The 20,117-nt window shown below is 41.9% G+C and overlaps 3 protein-coding genes across 5 annotated transcripts; all 3 read right to left on the bottom strand.

Annotated features, from left to right (window-relative positions):
- Positions 1-1,890: 1,890 nt before the first annotated feature.
- LOC125306472 (E3 ubiquitin-protein ligase TRIM35-like) lies at positions 1,891-10,870 on the bottom strand. Of its 2 annotated transcripts, XM_048261875.1 has the most exons (11): positions 10,762-10,870; positions 9,756-10,191; positions 9,489-9,584; positions 9,173-9,403; positions 8,222-8,244; positions 8,012-8,130; positions 6,773-7,153; positions 4,792-6,683; positions 4,581-4,643; positions 3,411-3,528; positions 1,891-2,380 (listed from the first exon to the last, which is right to left on the bottom strand). In XM_048261875.1, the coding sequence occupies exons 2-8, from the start codon at positions 10,137-10,139 to the stop codon at positions 6,619-6,621; spliced, it is 1,299 nt and encodes a 432-aa protein (XP_048117832.1). In that variant the 5' UTR covers positions 10,140-10,191; positions 10,762-10,870; the 3' UTR covers positions 1,891-2,380; positions 3,411-3,528; positions 4,581-4,643; positions 4,792-6,618. The 2 variants fall into 2 exon arrangements, with proteins under 2 accessions (XP_048117832.1, XP_048117833.1); XM_048261876.1 differs by lacking the exons at positions 1,891-2,380; positions 3,411-3,528; positions 4,581-4,643; positions 4,792-6,683 and having other exon boundaries at positions 7,093-7,153; positions 8,046-8,130.
- Positions 10,871-11,835: 965 nt separating this feature from the next.
- Positions 11,836-16,886, bottom strand: LOC125305909 (E3 ubiquitin-protein ligase TRIM35-like). Of its 2 annotated transcripts, XR_007195472.1 has the most exons (7): positions 16,217-16,886; positions 15,715-15,810; positions 15,318-15,548; positions 13,621-13,643; positions 13,310-13,428; positions 12,311-13,125; positions 11,836-12,207 (listed from the first exon to the last, which is right to left on the bottom strand). XR_007195472.1 is itself a non-coding variant. In XM_048260970.1 (6 exons), exons 1-6 carry the CDS (start codon positions 16,643-16,645, stop codon positions 12,590-12,592), a joined length of 1,434 nt encoding a protein of 477 aa, XP_048116927.1. In that variant the 5' UTR covers positions 16,646-16,886; the 3' UTR covers positions 11,836-12,589. The 2 variants fall into 2 exon arrangements, 1 of the variants encoding a protein (XP_048116927.1); XM_048260970.1 differs by having other exon boundaries at positions 11,836-13,125.
- A 1,435-nt stretch (positions 16,887-18,321) lies between these two features.
- LOC125305978 (zinc-binding protein A33-like) lies at positions 18,322-20,116 on the bottom strand. Its single transcript, XM_048261088.1, has 4 exons — positions 19,993-20,116; positions 19,721-19,740; positions 19,522-19,643; positions 18,322-19,142 (listed from the first exon to the last, which is right to left on the bottom strand). The coding sequence occupies exons 1-4, from the start codon at positions 20,095-20,097 to the stop codon at positions 18,601-18,603; spliced, it is 789 nt and encodes a 262-aa protein (XP_048117045.1). The 5' UTR covers positions 20,098-20,116; the 3' UTR covers positions 18,322-18,600.
- Position 20,117: the final 1 nt, after the last annotated feature.

Raw genomic sequence — 20,117 nt, 5'->3', positions numbered from 1 at the left:
AAACATTGTTAGATGAGGTGAGAGGTTTGTTAAAAGTGTTATTTGAGGAATTGTAGTGTGATGCTTGCATCAACTGGAATGGCTTTAAAAAGAAAACAAAATGTGATATGGTTGAAGAACTGGATGTCTTGTCTTTTTAAGATATGTTTTCATATTTTCTCTGCTGGATTCATTCATGCTTTTCGATAGCATTGATTGTGTTTATATGCATTCTGATTTGAGTTGAATGTTTCAAATACAAACTTGCCTTTTTAAGCAAATGCTTACCATCAGAAGTTAATTTACATAGCTGTCAGGCAGATAGCATATCTTATTTAGGATAAGAAAGCTGCATCTCCCTCCATCATAAGACTTCAACTATCTAAACTATTCAGAGGGTTTGTATGTCTGTGTGTACGTGTGCGTCGTTGAGCTATTCACCCGAGGCTTGACAGACAAAGCGATCAGTAATTTTAATGTGGTGGTCCTCATGTGTACATATGCCATGGTCACCCAAATTCTTGTGTACTCAGAAGGCTTTTATTTTACAATGTGAGCCTGCTGTTCTTTGTGTACCAAGGAGGCTTTTATTTTGAAATGTGGGCACTGATTTCCTTTACCACTGTATGCACTATGACTGTACTTAATATCACTGCAACATTGAAATGACGTTGCCATGACAAGTAATAATAACTAAGTATTTTTAAGGTACCTTTTTAATGTCCTCCCAGTATTATGTATATATGTAATCCCGACAAAATTAAGTGCATTATGTATTATTCCTGTAGGTTCTTTTTCTGTTAAAGATTGAGTTCAACTAAGGCGCTGCCATTCCTTTCATTTAATTTTGTGAACACCTCCGTGACTGACCTGTTGGACTATATTAGCGTCCAGACATACACATAGACATTAACCTCAACACAATGAGGAATCAAGGCACCCCCACTATCTGCATAGGGACTCATGCTGAAAAGATTTGTACACCCTGCATGCTATCAGATTTCTCTCTCTCTCTCTCGATCTCTCTCTCAGCTTTTACACATTCCCCAAAGGTAGAGCAGACGGACGGTCAAGAGTTTATAAAAAATAATAATAATACTGCAGACGGTGCATCTCAAGCAATACTCTGTCTCTGTCCATCCCTCCCCACACATCGCCAGTGTACCATTCTCCTTCACGCACACACATCAGGTCACTCCGAGGACAAGGCAAGTCTGCTCACCATCCGCCATTTCAAAATAGGTCCACAAGGTAGTGTGTGTGTGTGTGTGTGTGTGTGTTCTAAGGTGGGTCTGGAGCTGTACTGTCTCATACTTGCCCCTGATCTGTGAGCACCCTGCACCTAGCTGGGCTCTCAGATGCCCAGGTGTCTGTGAGACTCTGACCATCAGCCCGCTAACAACCAGTCGGCAAAAAGAAACACTCTCAGGTGTGTTTTACGATCAGGCATCGTTGAACAACTTCGCCTGTTAAATGATAGACAGAGAGACTATCATTTTGAACACATTCTCTATCTTAGGTAACACGGTGGTTGCTCGACTCTGTTTTCAGGAAGCGCTCTTTTTGTCAGCAACCCTACCCACGCTCCTCTTGGTTTTGGGTCTCACCCCCCTGACTTACATGAATGTATTGAAGCAACCGAGCAGCGCAGCAGCGCAGTAACCCACAGCTCCAGACTCCTCCATCCTGACGCTCCATACATCATGTGATCTATACATCATGTGATCCATCGGATCCCCACCTGTTCCCCATAACCTAGGCCCATCCAGTGCATTCTTAGTGCTGTGCAACATCTCAGATCTACATACATCTGTTTATATAACAGCATTTCCTTCTGTCGTATGCTGTACATAGACTGACTATTTAAAAACAAAAGGTCAATGCCCATATTTTCTTTTCTTACAATATCATTCAGTATTGTAATATATTTAATATAAAATAAACTTTCATTGAAGTGAATCATTGTGTGGTGTTTTTTTCTCTACCCCTCAATCCAACAGAGAAACAACTTTATCTGAATCAAATCAATCAAAATTCCAAACCAAGCCTGAGAGCAAGGAGGTTTACTAAAGGAGAGTGAAGAGGTTGTTTCTGCTAATATATAGTGTTCAATGTTGTGCTCCCTCCGGTCACTACGAGACCTTATACACCAGACTGTGTTCCAGAAAGATTCAGCAGTCTGGCTGGGTGCTGTGGTCACGCCTATGTCCCAGTATTTATGCTTCCCAACCTGGACGTCCCAGCTGTACTGTACGTCCCAGAGTCGAAGCCCTCAGAGCCAAGGAGGAGTCAAACCTCTTATCTAGAAGATTCTGGCTTCCATAACTGTGTTTCACCGTGGTCAGGTCATTCGATATATCAAGTAATCTACCTGCAGTGTTGGGGTCTAAAATCACAGGACCTGAGGAGAAACAATTTTACAGTTACACACACATGCACAAACACCACACTCACACACAATATTTTACAACTATCACAATACACAGTTGCAGTCATATAGAAAGAAGATATATTGTCTGTTTGCCACACACGTTGGAAATACTAACACAAAAGGATTTGTGACATGGTTAGTGATTACTCAGTTCTTCCACAAGATCTTTGAAACATTTCCAATTATTATATTTACTTCTGCCGATGAGATTACTTTTCAGTTCAATGTGTTTACGTATCTGTAACCAGAGTTACTCAAAAAACACCTGCCACATTTTCATGGAACTGTGAAGAGCTAGGCCTATAGCAAGGGCAGAGGGAAAACCCAGTACATTTTGGAGTGGATCTAAAACAGAGCAGCTAGTCAGGGAATGAGACTTGTGACAGAGGGGTGGCCAGTTTGATCCCTGACTGGTTGGGAAATTGTGGGCAGTACTAGCTGCCCAATTATCTGGGTTTGTGTGTGTGTTCACAACTCAATGTCCTCGCTGTGTGCTGTTTGTGTGTGTGTGTGTGTGTGTGTGTGTGTGTGTGATCAATGTAAGTATCTATCTATCTAAAAAGTGATGGATCCACAATTGCAGTCACATGGACACATATGTCTGTTAACCTTGGAAGAGGTCTGTCCTCTCTGAGTGCCCTACTAGTTCTCTTCACCAGTGTGTGGGAGGGAACAATAGAAGTATAAGTATATATACTCTTTTGATCCCGTGAGGGAAATTTGGTCTCTGCATTTATCCCAATCCTTGAGTTAGTGAAACACACTCAGCACACAGTGAACACACAGTGAGGTGAAGCACACACTAATCCCAACGCAGTGAGCTGCCTTGCTACAGCAGCACTCGGGGAGCAGTGAGGGGTTAGGTGCCTTGCTCAAGGGCACTTCAGCCGTGCCTACTGGTCAGGGTTCAAACCGGCAACCCTCTGGTTACAAGTCCGAAGCGCTAACCAGTAGGCCACGGCTGCCCTCAATATGAAGATGCATGCGAGTTAAAACTTACTATAGTGACTGATGTCCCGCATCTTTAGCCAGACCCTGAAGTTCAGGTTGCCCAGGTGCTGTGCCACATCAATCAGGGCTTCTGGAACGGCCTCTGGCTCCTCACCTCACACTGGGCTCTGTAATAATGGGTTGGTGTCAATAGAACTGCATGCAAGGTGCCAAAGGGAGACAGCAGAACCAGACACGTCATTTACCTTTCCATGTATCCTCAACAAAGAGAGGATAAGATGAGATGAGATCTAATGCATATTTATACATGGAATGACCTATACAGTTTTGCCGTCCACAAGTTTTGAAAATCCTGTTAATTCCTTGCATTAAACTGTATATTATATAGGCTAACTGTATGAGCTTTTGCTACAGATACACAATGCGCTGTGTGAGTGAGAGTTTACCCTCACAGTACTTTGGGCTTGTGCAACTGTATGTGCGATGACCATGTGCTCTGTTGCCATTCCCCAGTCGAGTTTTGATAGATGTAAATACAAACCTTCGACTCACTTCAGTGCCTTGCCTGATCTTTGAGAAATTCTCCCACACACACCCCTAGCAACTACACATCGCACAGTATGATTTTGCAGTGTTATTTCTCTTACAGAAAGGAAGGTGATGGCTTCCAATTTCAGCTTCTCCTTAATGTCTTTGATTCTGTCAGTAAGAGAGGATATGTGCTTGCTCATATCATCAAGCTTCTCCTTAATGTCTTTGATTCTGTCAGTAAGAGAGGATATGTGCTCATGTCATCAATCTTCTCCTTTATTAATTGGCTCTTCTCTTCCTCTTCTTTTTTCAACACATCTAAACGAGCTTCTTCTTCATCTCGTAAGAACTGGTGAAGTTTCTCAAACTCCTCCTTAATCAGAGACTCTGTTTTTTTCAGCTTGTTTCTGAAAGGGGAAAAGTATAGAATGTAGACAAAGAAAGGTTCTCCGCGCTTCTGCCGTTTAGCGACAATCCGGTGCAACCAGGCCAAGGACAGATAATGTGACGAGGAGGAGAGGGACGCTGGTGCAGCTCAGATGTCCTCTTCATTTTTTATTTACTTAAAAGTGCAATACATCATTGACTAACGTTTCGATGGGTAGTCACATCTTCATCAGAGGGAAAAGTATATACTTAGCATCTAATGATCCAGTCAAATATTCCTGAAAAGGTTTTTCATACTTACTTTGATGTACTCTACCCGACTGCAACAGGCCTGTTCTCTTATTTTTAAGTCCCGCAACTTGCCCTGCAGGGAAGTCAAAAAATAAACAGTCAGATACACTACAACAGGCACATGAACAACAAATCACTGAATGAAAATGCTATCAAATGAGATGCCCTCTCATAAGTGTTTCAGTATAAATGCAGATTTATTAAAAATAAATAATCTGCACCTTAAGATCAGCAGCAGCTTCATCTATTGGGCTGCAGTCGTGAGTCTTGTGCTTTCTGGAGTCGCGACACACCACACACAGCAGCTCCTTGTCATCTTTACAGAAGAGTTTGAATCTCTCTTTGTGAGAGGGGCATAACTCTCCGGACAGATTCTTCTCCTTCGTGTAGGCCTCACACAGGTCCTTCAAGATGATGGAGACAGGAGGATTGTCTCTCGATGACCTCCTCCTGCAAAGCGGGCACTCCTGGGATTTGTTAGTACTCCAGTAATTTTTCAAGCAGTCCATACATACACTGTGACTACATGACAGGACCACTGGATTCTTAAATATATCATGGCATAGAGAGCACATAACATCCTCTTCAGATAGGAATGAAGCCATTGTCAGAGCTGAGTGTAGGTAATGTCACCTTTAGCGTGTAACTGGACACTGACCTGTGTAACACAAGGAAATAGTCTAACTGACTAACTGGGTCTCATTTCAGGTCTTTCATATCATAGCATTAGCAGCAGAGTTTGTTCAGTAATAAGTGGTCTTCAATTGATTATATATAATCTAGCCCTCTTGATAATGTGGCTATCCAGCGGGGGATGTCAGTTACGGTACAGTTAAGGTCACTGACTAAAACACATCTTATGCAGTTTCTTTACATTTACTGAGGTAAACAGACAGAGGCGTCGAAGGGATCCTGTCCATGTTGGCCAACAACTGTAATTACGTGGAGTCTAGTTAGTAGTGATAATAGTTTAAATAAATAGTTTATTTTCAAGTTTGACAACATCCCCTACTACAGGACTACATTATAGCCACTTAGCCATTGCTGAAAGTTATTTGATATTGTTATTTGCCATTTAATAATACTCATATTTGCATATCAAATCTTACACATAATATGTCTTTAATTTAAGTAGTGAAAAGGAAAAACGTACAAGTCTCCAGTCAACACTCCTCCTAGAAACAAACAGCGGAAAGCCGGAGACTTTTACACCCTATGGACTTTACCCAGTGTGATAACAGCAGACCACGTGGTTCCTCTTCATTTCGAGTTTTATGGTAGTTAGCTTTCTGATAACCTCTAACAGAGCTTGCATATTGCATATTCTCTTGTTTGGGGTGCTTCATGTAACAGCATTTCCTTCTGTCATATGCTCTACAGACTCACTATTTTAAAAAGGTCAATATCCATATTCCCCTTCTTACAATATCATTCAGTAGTGCAATACACTGTATTTAAAATATAAACAAGCATGCATTGAATGGATTCTCTGTACATTGAAAGGAAGGGGATCAACTTTATTTGAAACAAATAAATCCAAAACTGGACCAATTTGGCAGGTAGTTCCAAACCAAATCTGTAAACAAGGCCTCAAGTCAGTAAACATATGATCTGAGGACTGAATGCTATTACTGTTGATTAGTATACGGTTTGCCTATAGTACAGAGTACTCATAGACTGTTCTCCTTCAGTTGAGATTTATCATATTATATTTTAATGACCTATATACATCACTTCAAGGAATAGCATTCCTCAGATCAGTTTCAGGAATGATTACATTGCTAAACTCAGAGATTACTTTACAGCCAATCAGATACACATAATGATCTGACACTCTCAAAGAGATGTGAAATAAGCCGCTTCTATGAAATCACCAAGCAAGTGTAATAACGTCTTCAAGAAATGCCATAGCAGCGACACGTGGTAGCCATACATCCAATATACACCATATGCCTATGGCTGTTAGTTACAGCTACCGAAGCATTGCGCAGGCAGTACATGGTGCAAACTTAGTGTGTTCCGGCTAAAATTGTATCCAAAGGTCACAGTCATTGTCCACCACTACAGTGGGGGTCACTGGCAGGATCTTCAAGGCGTTCGCTTGGTAGTATGTCTGAAAGAATGGAAATAATTTCTCAGTGAAATTATGTTTGACAGTGTGTAGCTTAGTCTCGCTAACGGCATCAGAGAAGGTCAGCTTGCCTTGGGCAAAGTCCAGGTCAACTCTGATGATCTCAGGTGGTTCGCTCAGAGACAATGGGGAGTTTATTCCTAAGCATTGTACAGAGTGGGTCACAGTGTCCGACCAAAACTCGGTGCGAGACCTTAAACTCCAGACTGTGCTCCAAGTATCGTTCGGTTTGGGCATTGTGGTCACGCCTATGTCCCAGTATTTATGCTTTCCAACCTGGACGTCCCAGCTGTAGGTCCCAGAGTCGAAGCCCTCAGAGCCCAAGACGCAATTGCCGTATCTCTCGGGGTTACTCGGAAGATTCTGTCTCCCATAACTGTCTTTCACCGTGGTCAGGTCATCAGACAGGATCAGTAAGTCGCCAGCAGTGTTGGGGTCAAATATCACAGGACCTGCACAGAAACGGTTTACACACACTAAAACACACATTTTAACGGTCATTATTAGACAGTTGCTGTCCAACACTGACACAACATGCTGTTTGCTGCTAACATGTTTAGTGTTTTGCAAACACTAAAGGAAAAGCTTCTGAGCATTAAAGGGAAGGGTTCTTAACATTAGAGGAAATAGTTCTGAACACTGAGGAAAAGAGTTATTTAGATTGATGGAAAGAGTTCTTAACACTGAAGGAAAAGGTTCTAAACATTAAAGGAACGTGTTCCGTGTTCTAAACATTAAAGACAATGGTTCTTGACGTTCCTGAATTTCATTCCAAAGAAGAGCAGATTTGTACCAACCGGGTGGACCAGTAAATGTATCCCTCTGGGGGCTAAATGAAATGAATAGGGGTAGTATTTTACTCTACCACCATAATTCACTAAATCAACTCCTCAGCTAGGTAATTAGCAAAATTACCTGTATTAAGTGCACAGGTCAAACCAATACATGGTAGGACATTGGCTTTCTGAGGCTGGACTTTTACAACTCTGCTCCATGCCTATATAATACCTCCATGGATGCCACATACTGTACAGCTTTTGGCCTTGGCAGAGGTCGCCCACTCGTGTCTTGGTGTTTAATGACCCCAACGTTGTCTTCAAGGCAGCGCTGCCTGGAAGGCCCTATGGTTAGGCATGGGTTAAAGTTAGGGTTAGGGTTGGGGTTAGGTTTAGGATAAGGTGCCTTTAAGTCGACGGAGGCAGCGCTGCCTGGATGACGACGTTGGGGTCGAGCCGTGCACTCCCTCCACTTCTCCTTTCCACTTCTACTGTATTCAAGAGTTTGCGAGCTTTAGTCAATTTTAAACTCACAGTAGGAACTGATGTCCCGCATCTTAAGCCAGACCTTGAAGTTGAGGTTGCCCAGGTGCTGTGCCACATCAATCAGGCCTCCTGGAACGGCCTCTGGCTCCTTCATCTCGCGCTGGGCTCTGTACAACCATTCCATGGTAAGGGTCACTGGAACTGCATATAAGGGTCAGAACGCAAAGGGGGATAGGCAGCACCAGACATGTCACTTACCTTTCCATGGTGTCCTCAAAGTCCTGTAATCAACAGAGGAAGAGAGATCTAACACACATTTACATGGAATATGTGCTGTAGTTTATGCTGTCCAGATGTTTTTTAAATGGTTGTGTTTAGGACTGTGTGATATGACCAAAATATCATATCAGCAGGATAAAGGTCCTTTCCTATCCCGATAATGATACATATCATGATATAGCACGATATTTTCTGTACATTGAATAGAATAAATGGCTAATATAGCTAACCACATGAAAAAGATAATTTCTTATTACATTTTGAATTACACTTGACAAACATGGCCTAAAATACAAAGAAACCTCCGCCGAATGAACAGTACAAAGAGGATCACTGATTTTGGCTATCAACTAGATCAACTTTGTTTCACCAAAATCCAGAAACAACCAAATGACAGGACCACAGTGGATCGCAAGGATCAATCAAAGAATCATAAACTGTAATCAATCTATATCAATCGTTATGTTTTGTGGTGAAATTGTAGTGAAGTAAGCCTATTTCAGCTACTTGCCCATAGTGACTTGACATAATTAGAATCATCAAACTAATAAGATTGATTCATCACGAGCAGAAGCATTTTAGCCCAAAGCTGACCTCATCCCAAATATGTGTTGGTCTCTGAATAGGCTCTACAAGAATTAAAAAGCTCTAAAGACAACTTTTCTCTAGATAAGGAAGCTTACAATGTTGGACAATATATACCATCTCATCTATACTTTCACAATCAAAGTAATTCAGATAAATATCAATAATACTGTTTTAATATAGTATGTGTGTATGTAATATAGTATGTATGTAATATACTGTAATACTGTTTTAATATAGTATGTATGTAATATACTGTTAAAATAGTGTAATATAGAATTACATTTCTGGCTATTTACATCCCTGAAAACTAATTATTCCACCTAAATGTGTTATTTTTCTTACTAAGAGGAAGGCAACTGCGTTTGCTTTCAGCTCCTCCTCTATGTCCTTGATTCTGCCTGAAAGAGATGAAATCTTCTTGCTGATGTCATCAATCTTCTCCTTCATCAACTGGCTCTTCTCCTCCTCCTCTTCCTTCAGCACATCTAAACGAGCTTCCTCTTCATCTCGTAAGAACTGGTGAAGTTTCTCAAACTCCTCCTTAATCCGAGACTCCGCTTTTTCAGCTTGTTTCTGGGAGGGGAAAGTGCATACAGTCTATGCTATTTAGCATCTATCTAACAATCCAGTATTCCAGAAGTGAATTGTTCATACTTACTTTGATGTGCTCTGCCATATCCTGATAAATGCGTTCAGTATTTTTAAATTCATTCAGCTTGTCCGTAAGGGGTTCCAATGCCTCCTTGACTTCCTCCTGAAAACACTCAACAGTCACTGACACATAAGATACTACAACAGGCACAGCAAATGTTATACTTTGCTGTATGAGTCCAGATTTATTGTCACAACAACAACAACAACAACCAACAACAACAACCAACAAACAACAAACAACCAACAACAACAACCACAACAACAACTGCACCTTAAGATCAGCAGCAGCTTCATCTATTGGGCTGCAGTCGTGAGTCTTGTGCTCTCTGGAGTCGCGACACACCACACACAGCAGCTCCTTGTCCTCTTTACAGAAGAGTTTGAATCTCTCTTTGTGAGAGGGGCATAACTCTCCGGACAGTTTCTTCTCCTTCGTGTAGGCCTCACACAGGTTCTTCAAGGCAATGCACACGGGAGGGTTGTCTCTCGAAGACCTCCTCCTGCAAAGCGGACACTCCTGGAATTGTTTTGTACTCCAGTAATTTTTCAGGCAGTCTTCACATACACTGTGACTACACGACAGGACCACTGGATCTTCAAATATATCACAGCACACAGTGCATGTGAGATCCTCTTCAGGTAGGAACGAAGCCATTGTCAGAGCAGCACTTAATGTCACCGTTGAAGTTTTAACTGAATGTCTATCACTGTAACATAAATGCATTTAATTTCAGGTCTTTCGTATGCCATTAGCAGTGGAGTTTGTGCAGAAGATAGCCTTCTCAACAAAGGTTTGATTATGAAGAAAGATGACAGCATGTGACAATCCTCTTATGTAGGCTACCCACCACATAGGCTATTTACAGAAATAACTGCACTACTTAAAGTGTTAAAGAGTAGCAATTGTGGAGAAATTTGCAGTTCATATGCAGGACATGCAATATTTTGGACATGAACAACTGTATTGAACTACATACATACTGTACTTTATAGCACAAATGTAATAGTTTAGTAGCCCACCACACCACACAAACGAATATGCTTTAGCTTATCAGAGAAAAACATGCTTACGTCGATATAAAAATGTACAGCTTAATTTAGAGTTAAAATGCTATTGATACCGGTGCAAAACGTCAGTCATGAAGATGATGATGTTATGCCTAGATGGTGATGGATGAAAAGCAAATTATGCACGTCAACGTCGTGTTTTAACAATTAGGCTACTAATGGCACATTAACAGTTTACGGATTAAATGTAAGTAAGGTTAAAAACTTACCAGCGTAGTCAACAGTCTCAGTCAACCAAGAACTGTGGATGTAGAGAGCATGACTTTCACAAGTGATGCAATTGTCTTCTTCATGGGAAATCGTTAACATCCGTTCTACCGCCACCAATTGGGCTGGTGGGTTAGAAAATCGCGTTCGAGTGTGGCAAATTTGTACGGTCAGTTACCACAACTTGCACACAACGACCTAATCAGCCACTTGGATTAGGTTCCTGATGGACTATGAAGTATTATAATACGATTAGTATGAAGTGGAGATGCATGTGGAATATATTAAATAGATTAAAAGTGATTGTTTTTCTTCTAACTATAATATACTAAACAAAAATCAATTTTCTTAACATTAAGTAGGCTATGCTATGTCTTCATAAAGACAGAGGTATCAGACTGTATGGTGTGTATTCAGTAGCCCAACAATTGAGAAATAATTCAATAATAACATAGACTGCAGTAATTATGAGGAGGAGGAGAATGTAACAGAATAAAATGTACAATATGTGAACTTTGCAAGTTTGTTGCTGTTGTTACAACTTTCACTGACATTGACACCCATCATATTAGTCAGACCTACAGGTCCAGAAGATGCACTGTTAAACATTCGCCAGCAGATGGGAGTATATGCTGCAGAAGATTGGCAGCAGGCCTATCCCAGAGGGGCTGCGTCACTAGTCGACCCAAAACATTACCGGGCACAGTCCAATCTAGTAATAATAATAATAATAATAATAATAATAATAATAATAATAATAATAATTTGCTGCCAAATATGCAACAGGAGCTAGTTAAAAACCTAAACTTGGATTGCACCACATACACTTCCTGCTAAAAAAAAAAAAAATCTGTTATACTTTCAGAATGTTATTATGATGGAACTTTCGACTGCAAGTAGTCATAAAACTAAAATGTCAACATTACAGGACTTGCAAGCCATTTGAGATAAGACACATTACATGCTTTGATGATTTGTTTATTCAGTCCATAGCCCAATGTGAGATGAGATCTATATCTGTGGTATGGGAAGAGGGTTGTGTGGTGGTGGTGGTGGTGGGTGGGGGGGGGGGGGTATTGAAATTGATATTATTGTGACGTTGAGCATAAAACAGTATTGCTTTGTTTGACAATAAAAACAGTGAATTAAAAAAAAAAACTAAACTTATTTACTGGGGGCACACAGCAGTTCAACACTGGGGCATGTGCCCTCTAAGGGGTCTGGCGGCGCCCATGCCAGTATCTCAATTTCAGCTCATTCTATGCATAATTCAAAGATAATCCAGGGGTTTACCAATATATCCTTTAATGTGCAGTGTTTCAGGTTTCACAAAAGAGATTCTTCAGGCATCAAGTTCCATGTTATGAACGTGAAGAGCATGTCATTCCTATAGGCCTACTGTTTTCAAGATCCCTGGGTTTTACAGATACCACGGTAAACAGTGAATTCTGTAAAGTAGAGGAAAATAGATAAAGATGTGCCATGTACTTACATATTTGAAATAAATCTATTGCATTACCGAAAATTGAATTATCAATTTAACAGAACTACCTTTAAAACAGTCATAATTGGCAAGGGTCCCAGAAGGTGTAGGTCTACAGCACTCTCATTTGAAGGTGTAGGTCTACAGCACTCTCATTTGAAGGGAATAGTGAATAGAGGTTAATGATGTGTTGGAGGATGTCAATAGTCAGAAGATGCAAAGATTTGCAAATCAGTGAATGATGAAACGTGTCATACTTTTTTCTTCTGCTGTCTTCTACAGTGTCAAAAAACCCCTCTGGAACATACCGGTACTTTTGAAAAAGAACCAGCACGGCCCACATTGGGTTATCCCATTGTTATGGAAGATCTTTGTGGTAAAATCCTCAGGGGAGATTGTGCGCACCAATTAAAAAAGAACGGAAACACCCTCTCGGAGAAGGTGTGTCTGAATGTGTGCAGGTGGGTGTCGTGAACAGAGTCCGAGAATGACACCGTTCCCTTGGCCAAGTTCAGCTGCACTCGGACCCTCTGCAGTTTGCCGTTCACCGGGAGAGGCGATCCAGTCTGGCCGGAGGATCGCGACTTGTACCTCCCGTCCATGTGCAGCACGCACCAGACGCCGCTGTTGAAGAATATCAGCCCTTTCCTCTGGTTGGACTCCGTGGTGACGCCCAGCATCCAAAGCGTGCTGTCTCCCACATCCACGTCCCAGCTGTGGGCCCCAGAGAGGAATCCCTCAGAGCCCAGCACACAGAGGTACCAGTTGAATCTCTCCGGGTTGTCAGGCAGCTGCTGTCTCTTGTCGCTGTAGGTGACACTGGTCAGGTCGTCAGACAGGGTGAGACGAGCATCTGCAGTGTTGGGGTCAAGGATCACAGGAGCTAAAGGTGGCCAAAGAGGACATTAAGGGACAGTCTGCTGAATCGGGATGGAGAGTACTTAATTGCAGGTTTAACTGATCCTCTAAAGATCCTTGAATACTGTGTTATAAGCACAAAAAGGTCAGATTTATTTATTTAAAAACACTCATATATAGCACAGCACAGAATACACTTGTTAACTCACTGTACTGAACCAAGTTCTGCATCTTCTTCCAGACGTCAAACTTGAGGTTGCCCAGGTGCTGGGCCACATTGAGCAGTGCTCCAGACGCTCTCTCTGGGTCCTGTAGCGTGCACTGCGCTCTGGAAGCACATTCAGCTGTCAGTGCTGTGGGTCTGTGATTCAGCTGTCAGTGCTGTGGTGTTCAGCAGTCAGTGCTGTGGGTCTGTGTTTCAGCTGTCAGTGCTGTGGGTCTGTGATTCAGCTGTCAGTGCTGTGGGTCTGTGATTCAGACACTCCATCAGTAAGGTTAAAGAGATATGAACATGACTTACCTCTCCATTGTGCCCTTGACGTTCTGTCAAAACAAGAGGAAGTTGGATTTCACATATGTTATGGTTATGGTTATGGGATTTGGCAGACCCCTTTGTCCAAAGCGAAAATATGTGAGTGTCTTTATTAGTTGTAAGCAGGGGGTCACTGACCCCTTTGAGATGTTTTTAAAATATTTGGGTGATCCGATCACAAGTAGTCTGGTCTAAATTCAAGTGTAGACAATGACCAAGAAGCATTGTGATCCGATCCAGTCACTTGCTGAGGTGGTCTGACTCATTTGACCACATATCTTTTGTAGTGTAAACACTAATGCATCCTAGTGCGATGGATGCATGTTAAAACCGCGATGTGTTTAAGCAGACCACCTGTAAGCAGATCATCCCAGACGCATTCTTAAAACAAATGTAAACAGACCCAGTAATTTGACTTATTCAGGCATTTTTTGGAAACTAAAACGAGGCTACAGGTCAGGATACTCAAACTATAGGATTGTTCCCAGCATTCGCCAGTAGGTGGCAAAAATGCATTCGTTTTTCTCGATTGCTTTGACCTGCTTAAGGAAACTGGGATCCACTTGGTCTTCATAAACACTTTCTTTGCACAGCAGTTTTGGGGGTTAGCCGTGGCCTACTGGTTAGCACTTCGGACCTGTAACCAGAGGGTTGCCGGTTCGAACCCCGACCAGTAGGCACGGCTGAAGTGCCCTTGAGCAAGGCACCTAACCCCTCACTGCTCCCCTTACATGTTGATGCAGGCAGCTCACTGCGCCGGGATTAGTGTGTGCTTCACCTCACTGTGTGTACACTGTGTGCTGTGTGTGTTTCACTAATTCACAGATTGGGATAAATGCAGTGACCAAAATTCCCTTACGGGATTTAAAGATTTAAATCTCTTGCGAATGTGTTCACACATTTTTCAACCCTTTTGCAAAACATTTAACACAGATGTCATTCAAAAACCCCAAACTCTATTGGTTTTCCCGTGCTAAACAAAAGGAAAACATCTTTTCATAGGTGGTATAGATTCCTTGCATAAGTCTGAATCTCTGAATCACCTGTGTGAAACTCCTTTGCACAATTCTTCAATCAGCAATCATTTATTATGCATATTAGATGCCATGTCTGTTCTTTGTTGCTATTTGCAAGTATAGATCTAAAGTACGGTATTGCCTATTTGGTGAAGAAAACAGTACAAAAGGTGTTTACTGTAGGTCTATTTTGATGAAAAATGCAAGTTGTAGTTCAGTGAAATTTGTCTTGTCTAAGTGCTTTCTGTAAGTCTTACATGTCAATGACAGTTACATCATGGGAGGAATGAATACAATTATTTTTTATTAATTTAGACTTTAGCAAAAATGCTCATTTTGAGAACTATATTTTGCATTTTGTTGTCCAGTTGTAATGATTGATTGAAATCACACAGTGATTTGACGTCAGGATGTGTTGTTTGATGGCAAGATTTGCTTTTGCTGCATGTTTTAAGTGTTTTGAGAGAGTAGCAGCCAGTGTGCTTTTGTTCAGACACGGGTGTTAACTGTTTTGAGAATGTGATGTCAGAGTTGACATAAGCATCAAAACGATCGAGAAAAACTGATATAGTGACTATATATATATTATAGTCAGTGTAACCTGTAGCCTCATTTTGGTTTACACAATGACCACCACCTGAAAAAGGCGAATGGAGACTGCTGTCTCACCTGTAAGAATGAGATGTCCTCGGCTCTAATCTCCTCTTCTATGGTCCTGATTGTGTCAGAGAGGAATAGAATGTCCCTGGCCATCTTGTCAAATGTACTCTTCATTAAAGAGGTCTTCTGCTCCAGCTCGTTCTGTAGTGCCTCAAGCCTGGCAGCTTCCTCCTCTCGTAGAAACTGGTGCATCTTTTCAAACTCTTTTTTAATCAGCTTCTGTGTGCTTTGGGCCTGACACTGGCATGGTAAACTTAATCATTAGTTTCATATATTAATAATATTCATAGATAATATATTATTATATATTAATAATGTATTCATACATTTGTACTCATCAAACAACTACAAAATGTACTCATTTCACATTTCACACAACTATACAATTGAATGAATGTCTATTCACCTTGATGTGGTCTGCCGTTTCATCGTAGGTTTGTTTTATTTCTTTGAAGGCCTTCAGCTTCTCTTGCAAGGCTGGGAGTTTATTCCTCAGTTTTTCCTAAAATTAATTAGCACAATTAGCAGGTATTTGAAGACGTAGTCAACACATTTTTAAGCCATGACATGAGAAAACCATGAACAAAATGATTCTTAAGACAGTTTGTGGATGTGATGGTATGGGGTCTGATATCTCATATGCAACCAGTACACAAATAGGCATGTTAGGCACAACTGGTGTTGACTTATAGCTGCTTATGAGACTCTCTAACATGTAACTGCTAACTTTCATGATAAAATAAGTTAAGTTAAATAAGTTAAAGTTAAGTTACTTTATTTGTCCTGAAGGAAATTAGTAAAATTCTGTCCAAGTCATTGAAAAGTGTATTTTCAACTCATTTGTTCCATTGATCAATTCTGAACAACAATTCCTGCATCTGTTGACATGACATATGTTTGCTCCTTACCTTCAGACCCAGCGTGGCTTCATCCAGAGGTTGGCATTCGTGACATTTGTGCTGCCTTGAGTCGCGGCACACCACACACAGAGGCTGTTTGTCCTCCAGGCAGAAGAGCTTGAACTGCTCGCCGTGGGCAGGGCAGAGGACTCCAGACCTTACAGGCCACGTCCGGCACTGGTCACTCTCCGACGCCTTCTCCCTCTGGCTCAGGACAGCCTCACACAGGTTCCTCAGGGCCAGGTTGCAGGGAGGCTCGGCGTCCAGGGACCTCTTCCGGCAAAGCGGGCACTCCCGGGACACCTTGGTGTTCCAGAACTGCCTCAGGCAGGTTTTACAGATGCTGTGGCTACACGACAGCACCACGGGATCTCTGAAAATGTCCCGACACACCGGGCACGTGAGGTCCTCCTCTGGTAGGGATGTTTTGCAGGCCATTCTCCTCACTAAAGTGGCGCTTCCTCTTCTGGGGTATATCTCTTTCTGAGACTCCGTGAGAGAAGGTCAAAGTCTGCGAGACTCTGACTTTATATGGTCCACTGTTGACGTGTACAAAATTCCTCCCAAATACAAACACACACAAACACACACTCACAAAGTCCCTTTTGTTGCCAAGTCCTCTTTATCTATGAGTATGATGAATCAGAATGGTTCTCACACTCCAACTGCACTGCCAACAGGAAGCTGTGGCCCAGTTTGTTTGTCATTTCCTGGCCACAAGCCACCTTTGACGCAGTCCTCTTCACCACTTTTTAGGGCAGGGGTCTTATGGCCCACAAGTTTTATGGCCCAAATGCCTCCAAAATAACCTAATGCACAATGCTGACATAGTGATACAGATATGTAATGCAGTGATATATTTCAGAGGTCGGTGACCATTGCAAGACAACTGCTAAGTGGGAACTTGTGGTAACACAAAGGCTTAAAACATTCACAAAATGGAGGTCTCATTCAAATCACTCAAAAGTGACAAAATGGCAGACCAGCTGTGACAAAAGAACATCATGTGATTCCACTATGGAATGCACCTGAGATGACTCACTCTCATGGGGGAATTTTCAGATTGAGGTAGAGCCACACACTCATGTTTGATCACTCTCAGAAGTGTTTGCCCTAATGGTAGAGCCACACACTCATGTTTGATCACTCTCAGAAGTGTTTGCCCTAATGGTAGAGCCACACACTCATGTTTGATCACTCTCAGAATTGTTTGCCCTAATGTCCTCACAGCATACTCAATACTTTGACAGTACAACACAAAGCTACTAATTTATTTATTGAGCAGACACTTTATCCAAAGGTTAATGTGCAGCTGTGTAACTGTTTGTGGTTAAAAAAAATAACAAATTCAGTATTTTAGACGTGTTTTTGTTCTTGTTTTTTCCTTCTCTACTTTCACTCTAGACCTCTAAAGAAAAGTGCAAACACACTCTCTGTGGTCTACTACTTTCTGACATTTTCTTCATCATGTTTGAATGAAAGCCATAACCCAGGGACTTTCTATCACTGTCTGTCAGTCCGATACACAGGTAGTCCTTAGCATACAGTAGTTGTAAGCAAACAATATACTTTGAATGTTTATTTGAATTGTTGAACGTGTGCATGTTAAGGAATGTTGAGGCCCCAAAGCTGGCATTTATAGATTTCTACTTTGAAGTGAATGGGAAATGATAAGCGGTTGCATAACCACACCCACAAACACACCCACACACACCCACACACACCCACACACAGTGCAGTGAAGCATTCAGTTAAATCAACAACAGAAAGTTAATCAAACACAGGATATACACTACCTGTCAAAAGTTTGGGGTCTCTTAGAAATTTCCATTCCACTCAATTATAGCTGAGCTAATTGACAGCTGAGATCAGTTGCATTGTTTTTTGTTTAATCAGGGCAGCAGTTTTCAGATTACATTATGTGCTTACATAATCGCAAAGGGGTTCTTCAATGTTTACTCAGTTAGCCTTTTAAAAAGATATCAGATTAGTAAACAGAATGTGCCTTTAAAACATTGGATGAATGGTGAAAAACGATGCAACTGATCTCAGCTGGCATTCTGTCTATAATGGAGTGGAATGGAAATTTCTAAGTGACCCCAAACTTTTGACCAGTAGTGCAGTTGTTCAAATGGAACGATAAAGAAAACTATTTATAAAGAAAACATTTGTGAACAAGACAAAAATGTTTGTGCACATACACACACATACATCTTTGGACACACCACACACAATGGGGTGACAGATATTTCAATATAGCCAGATACTATTATACGCAAATATACTAAATATACGCAGATACCAGATGGTTTATCTGAGCATAGATATTTTACTTGATGCCATATCACCTCAAAGACATTTGTCATACTAACATCATTATTATGATTTCTGATTCAGTCTTCTGCTACAAGTCTGAGCCTTACTGGGAGGACATTCAGAGGGTAAGTGTCACAGCCGTTGTAGAAGAATGGATAGAGCGTCTCTGTGAAGGTGTGTGTGACGGTCAACAGATGTGCGCCACTCACGGGGTCTGAGAAGGACAGCTCGCCCCCGTCCCAGTCCAGCCTCACTCTGACCCTCCGCAACTTCCCGGCCACTCGGAGGAGCGTCTTCTCCTGTTGCCCCGGCAACCGGACGTAGTACTCCTCGTCCCAGAACTCCACGCTCCAGACGCCCGGCCAGATGGCCCCCCCTTTCCGCCGGCCGGAGCCCGAGCTGACCCCGACCTCCCAGCTGGTGTTGGCGTCCACCTCCACCGTCCAGCTGTGGGTCCCCGACGCAAAGCCCCGGGAACCCAGGACGCAGGCGAACGTGTCGTACCTCTCGGGGTTGTCAGGTGGCTGGTGGTCAGCGTCAGTGCTGATTTTCACACTGGTCAGATCCGCAGTGATGTGGAGGCGAGCATCGGCCGTGTTGGGGTCGAGAATCACAGGAGCTGTACAGGGAGAGATGAGGAGGGGCTAGTATTACTTTCCATCCACCTTTTCAGGTGTGTATAACTAGCATGTTTTAAAGCAACACAGTGTAGCTTGTTTACCTTAAAATAACACCTTCACACTCATACTGATGCTACACTGACTATAGGGATGATGGAGTCTCTAACATGCATAACACACATGGAACGTCATCTGGTATTCCACCATCTTAGCGCTAAGCTAAGGTACCCAATTAGGTACCCACACTTGCAAATTGAAGAAAAGGGGAATTCCTACATTGTGTTACTTTAATGACTAATGTGTAATAATATAAAACATATTTTGTGGGGATTAACCTCTGTGCATTACTTCCAAGTGTATTTTTGTTAATCAACTCACTGTATAGAACCATGTCCTGCATTTTCTCCCAGATTCGGAACGTCAAGTTGCCCAGGTGCTTTGCCAGGTTGACCAGCTCACCTGGACCAATGCCCTCTGGATGTTGCCATAGAGACTGAACCCTGTGAAGGTCACCAGAGGTCAGTGCACCAGTACATCTGAACTACAGCCACACTGTGTAGACTTTTCAGTCACTCACCTTCCTGCCGCAACTATGTCCTGTTCAAATGGGGAGAGAAAAAGGATAAAAAGTGACATTTGTGTACTATGTATATTTTTCTGTGTGTATACATCCTAACCTGTAAGGGTACTGCATTTGTGTACTATGTATATTTTTCTGTGTGTATACATCCTAACCTGTAAGGGTACTGCATTTGTGTACTATGTATATTTTTCTGTGTGTACATCCTAACCTGTAAGGGTACTGCATTTGTGTACTATGTATATTTTTCTGTGTGTATACATCCTAACCTGTAAGGGTACTGCATCCTCTGCACCCATCTCCTCTTCTATGTCACTGATTGTGTTTAAGAGAGACAAGATTTCTTCGCACATTTTGTCAATCTTGTCCTTCATCACCTGCCTCTTCTGCTCCT

This window comes from Alosa alosa, chromosome 13 (assembly GCF_017589495.1).
Source record: "Alosa alosa isolate M-15738 ecotype Scorff River chromosome 13, AALO_Geno_1.1, whole genome shotgun sequence".
NCBI lineage: Eukaryota > Metazoa > Chordata > Actinopteri > Clupeiformes > Clupeidae > Alosa > Alosa alosa.
Note: the sequence above shows the minus strand (reverse complement) of the source record. Positions and strands in the feature narration are given on the sequence as shown.

Bases quoted from the DNA above. Each gene is read 5' to 3' on its own strand.
- LOC125306472 (XM_048261875.1), bottom strand. From the start codon at position 10,139: ATGGCTTCGTTCCTACCTGAAGAGGATCTCACATGCACTGTGTGCTGT. The intron at 9,404-9,488 runs GTAAGTATGAAC...TTCCCCTCCCAG, and splicing joins ATATGGCAGAGCACATCAAA to AAACAAGCTGAAAAAGCGGA. The intron at 8,131-8,221 runs GTAAGTGACATG...ATGGTTGTACAG, and splicing joins TTTGAGGACACCATGGAAAG to AGCCCAGCGCGAGATGAAGG.
- LOC125305909 (XM_048260970.1), bottom strand. From the start codon at position 16,645: ATGGCCTGCAAAACATCCCTACCAGAGGAGGACCTCACGTGCCCGGTG. The intron at 15,549-15,714 runs GTGAATAGACAT...TTACCATGCCAG, and splicing joins AAACGGCAGACCACATCAAG to TGTCAGGCCCAAAGCACACA. The intron at 13,429-13,620 runs GTAAGTCATGTT...ATGTGCTTCCAG, and splicing joins GTCAAGGGCACAATGGAGAG to AGCGCAGTGCACGCTACAGG.
- LOC125305978 (XM_048261088.1), bottom strand. From the start codon at position 20,097: ATGAAGGACAAGATTGACAAAATGTGCGAAGAAATCTTGTCTCTCTTA. The intron at 19,741-19,992 runs GTTAGGATGTAT...CCATTTGAACAG, and splicing joins AGGATGCAGTACCCTTACAG to GACATAGTTGCGGCAGGAAG. The intron at 19,644-19,720 runs GTGAGTGACTGA...TGACCTTCACAG, and splicing joins GACATAGTTGCGGCAGGAAG to GGTTCAGTCTCTATGGCAAC.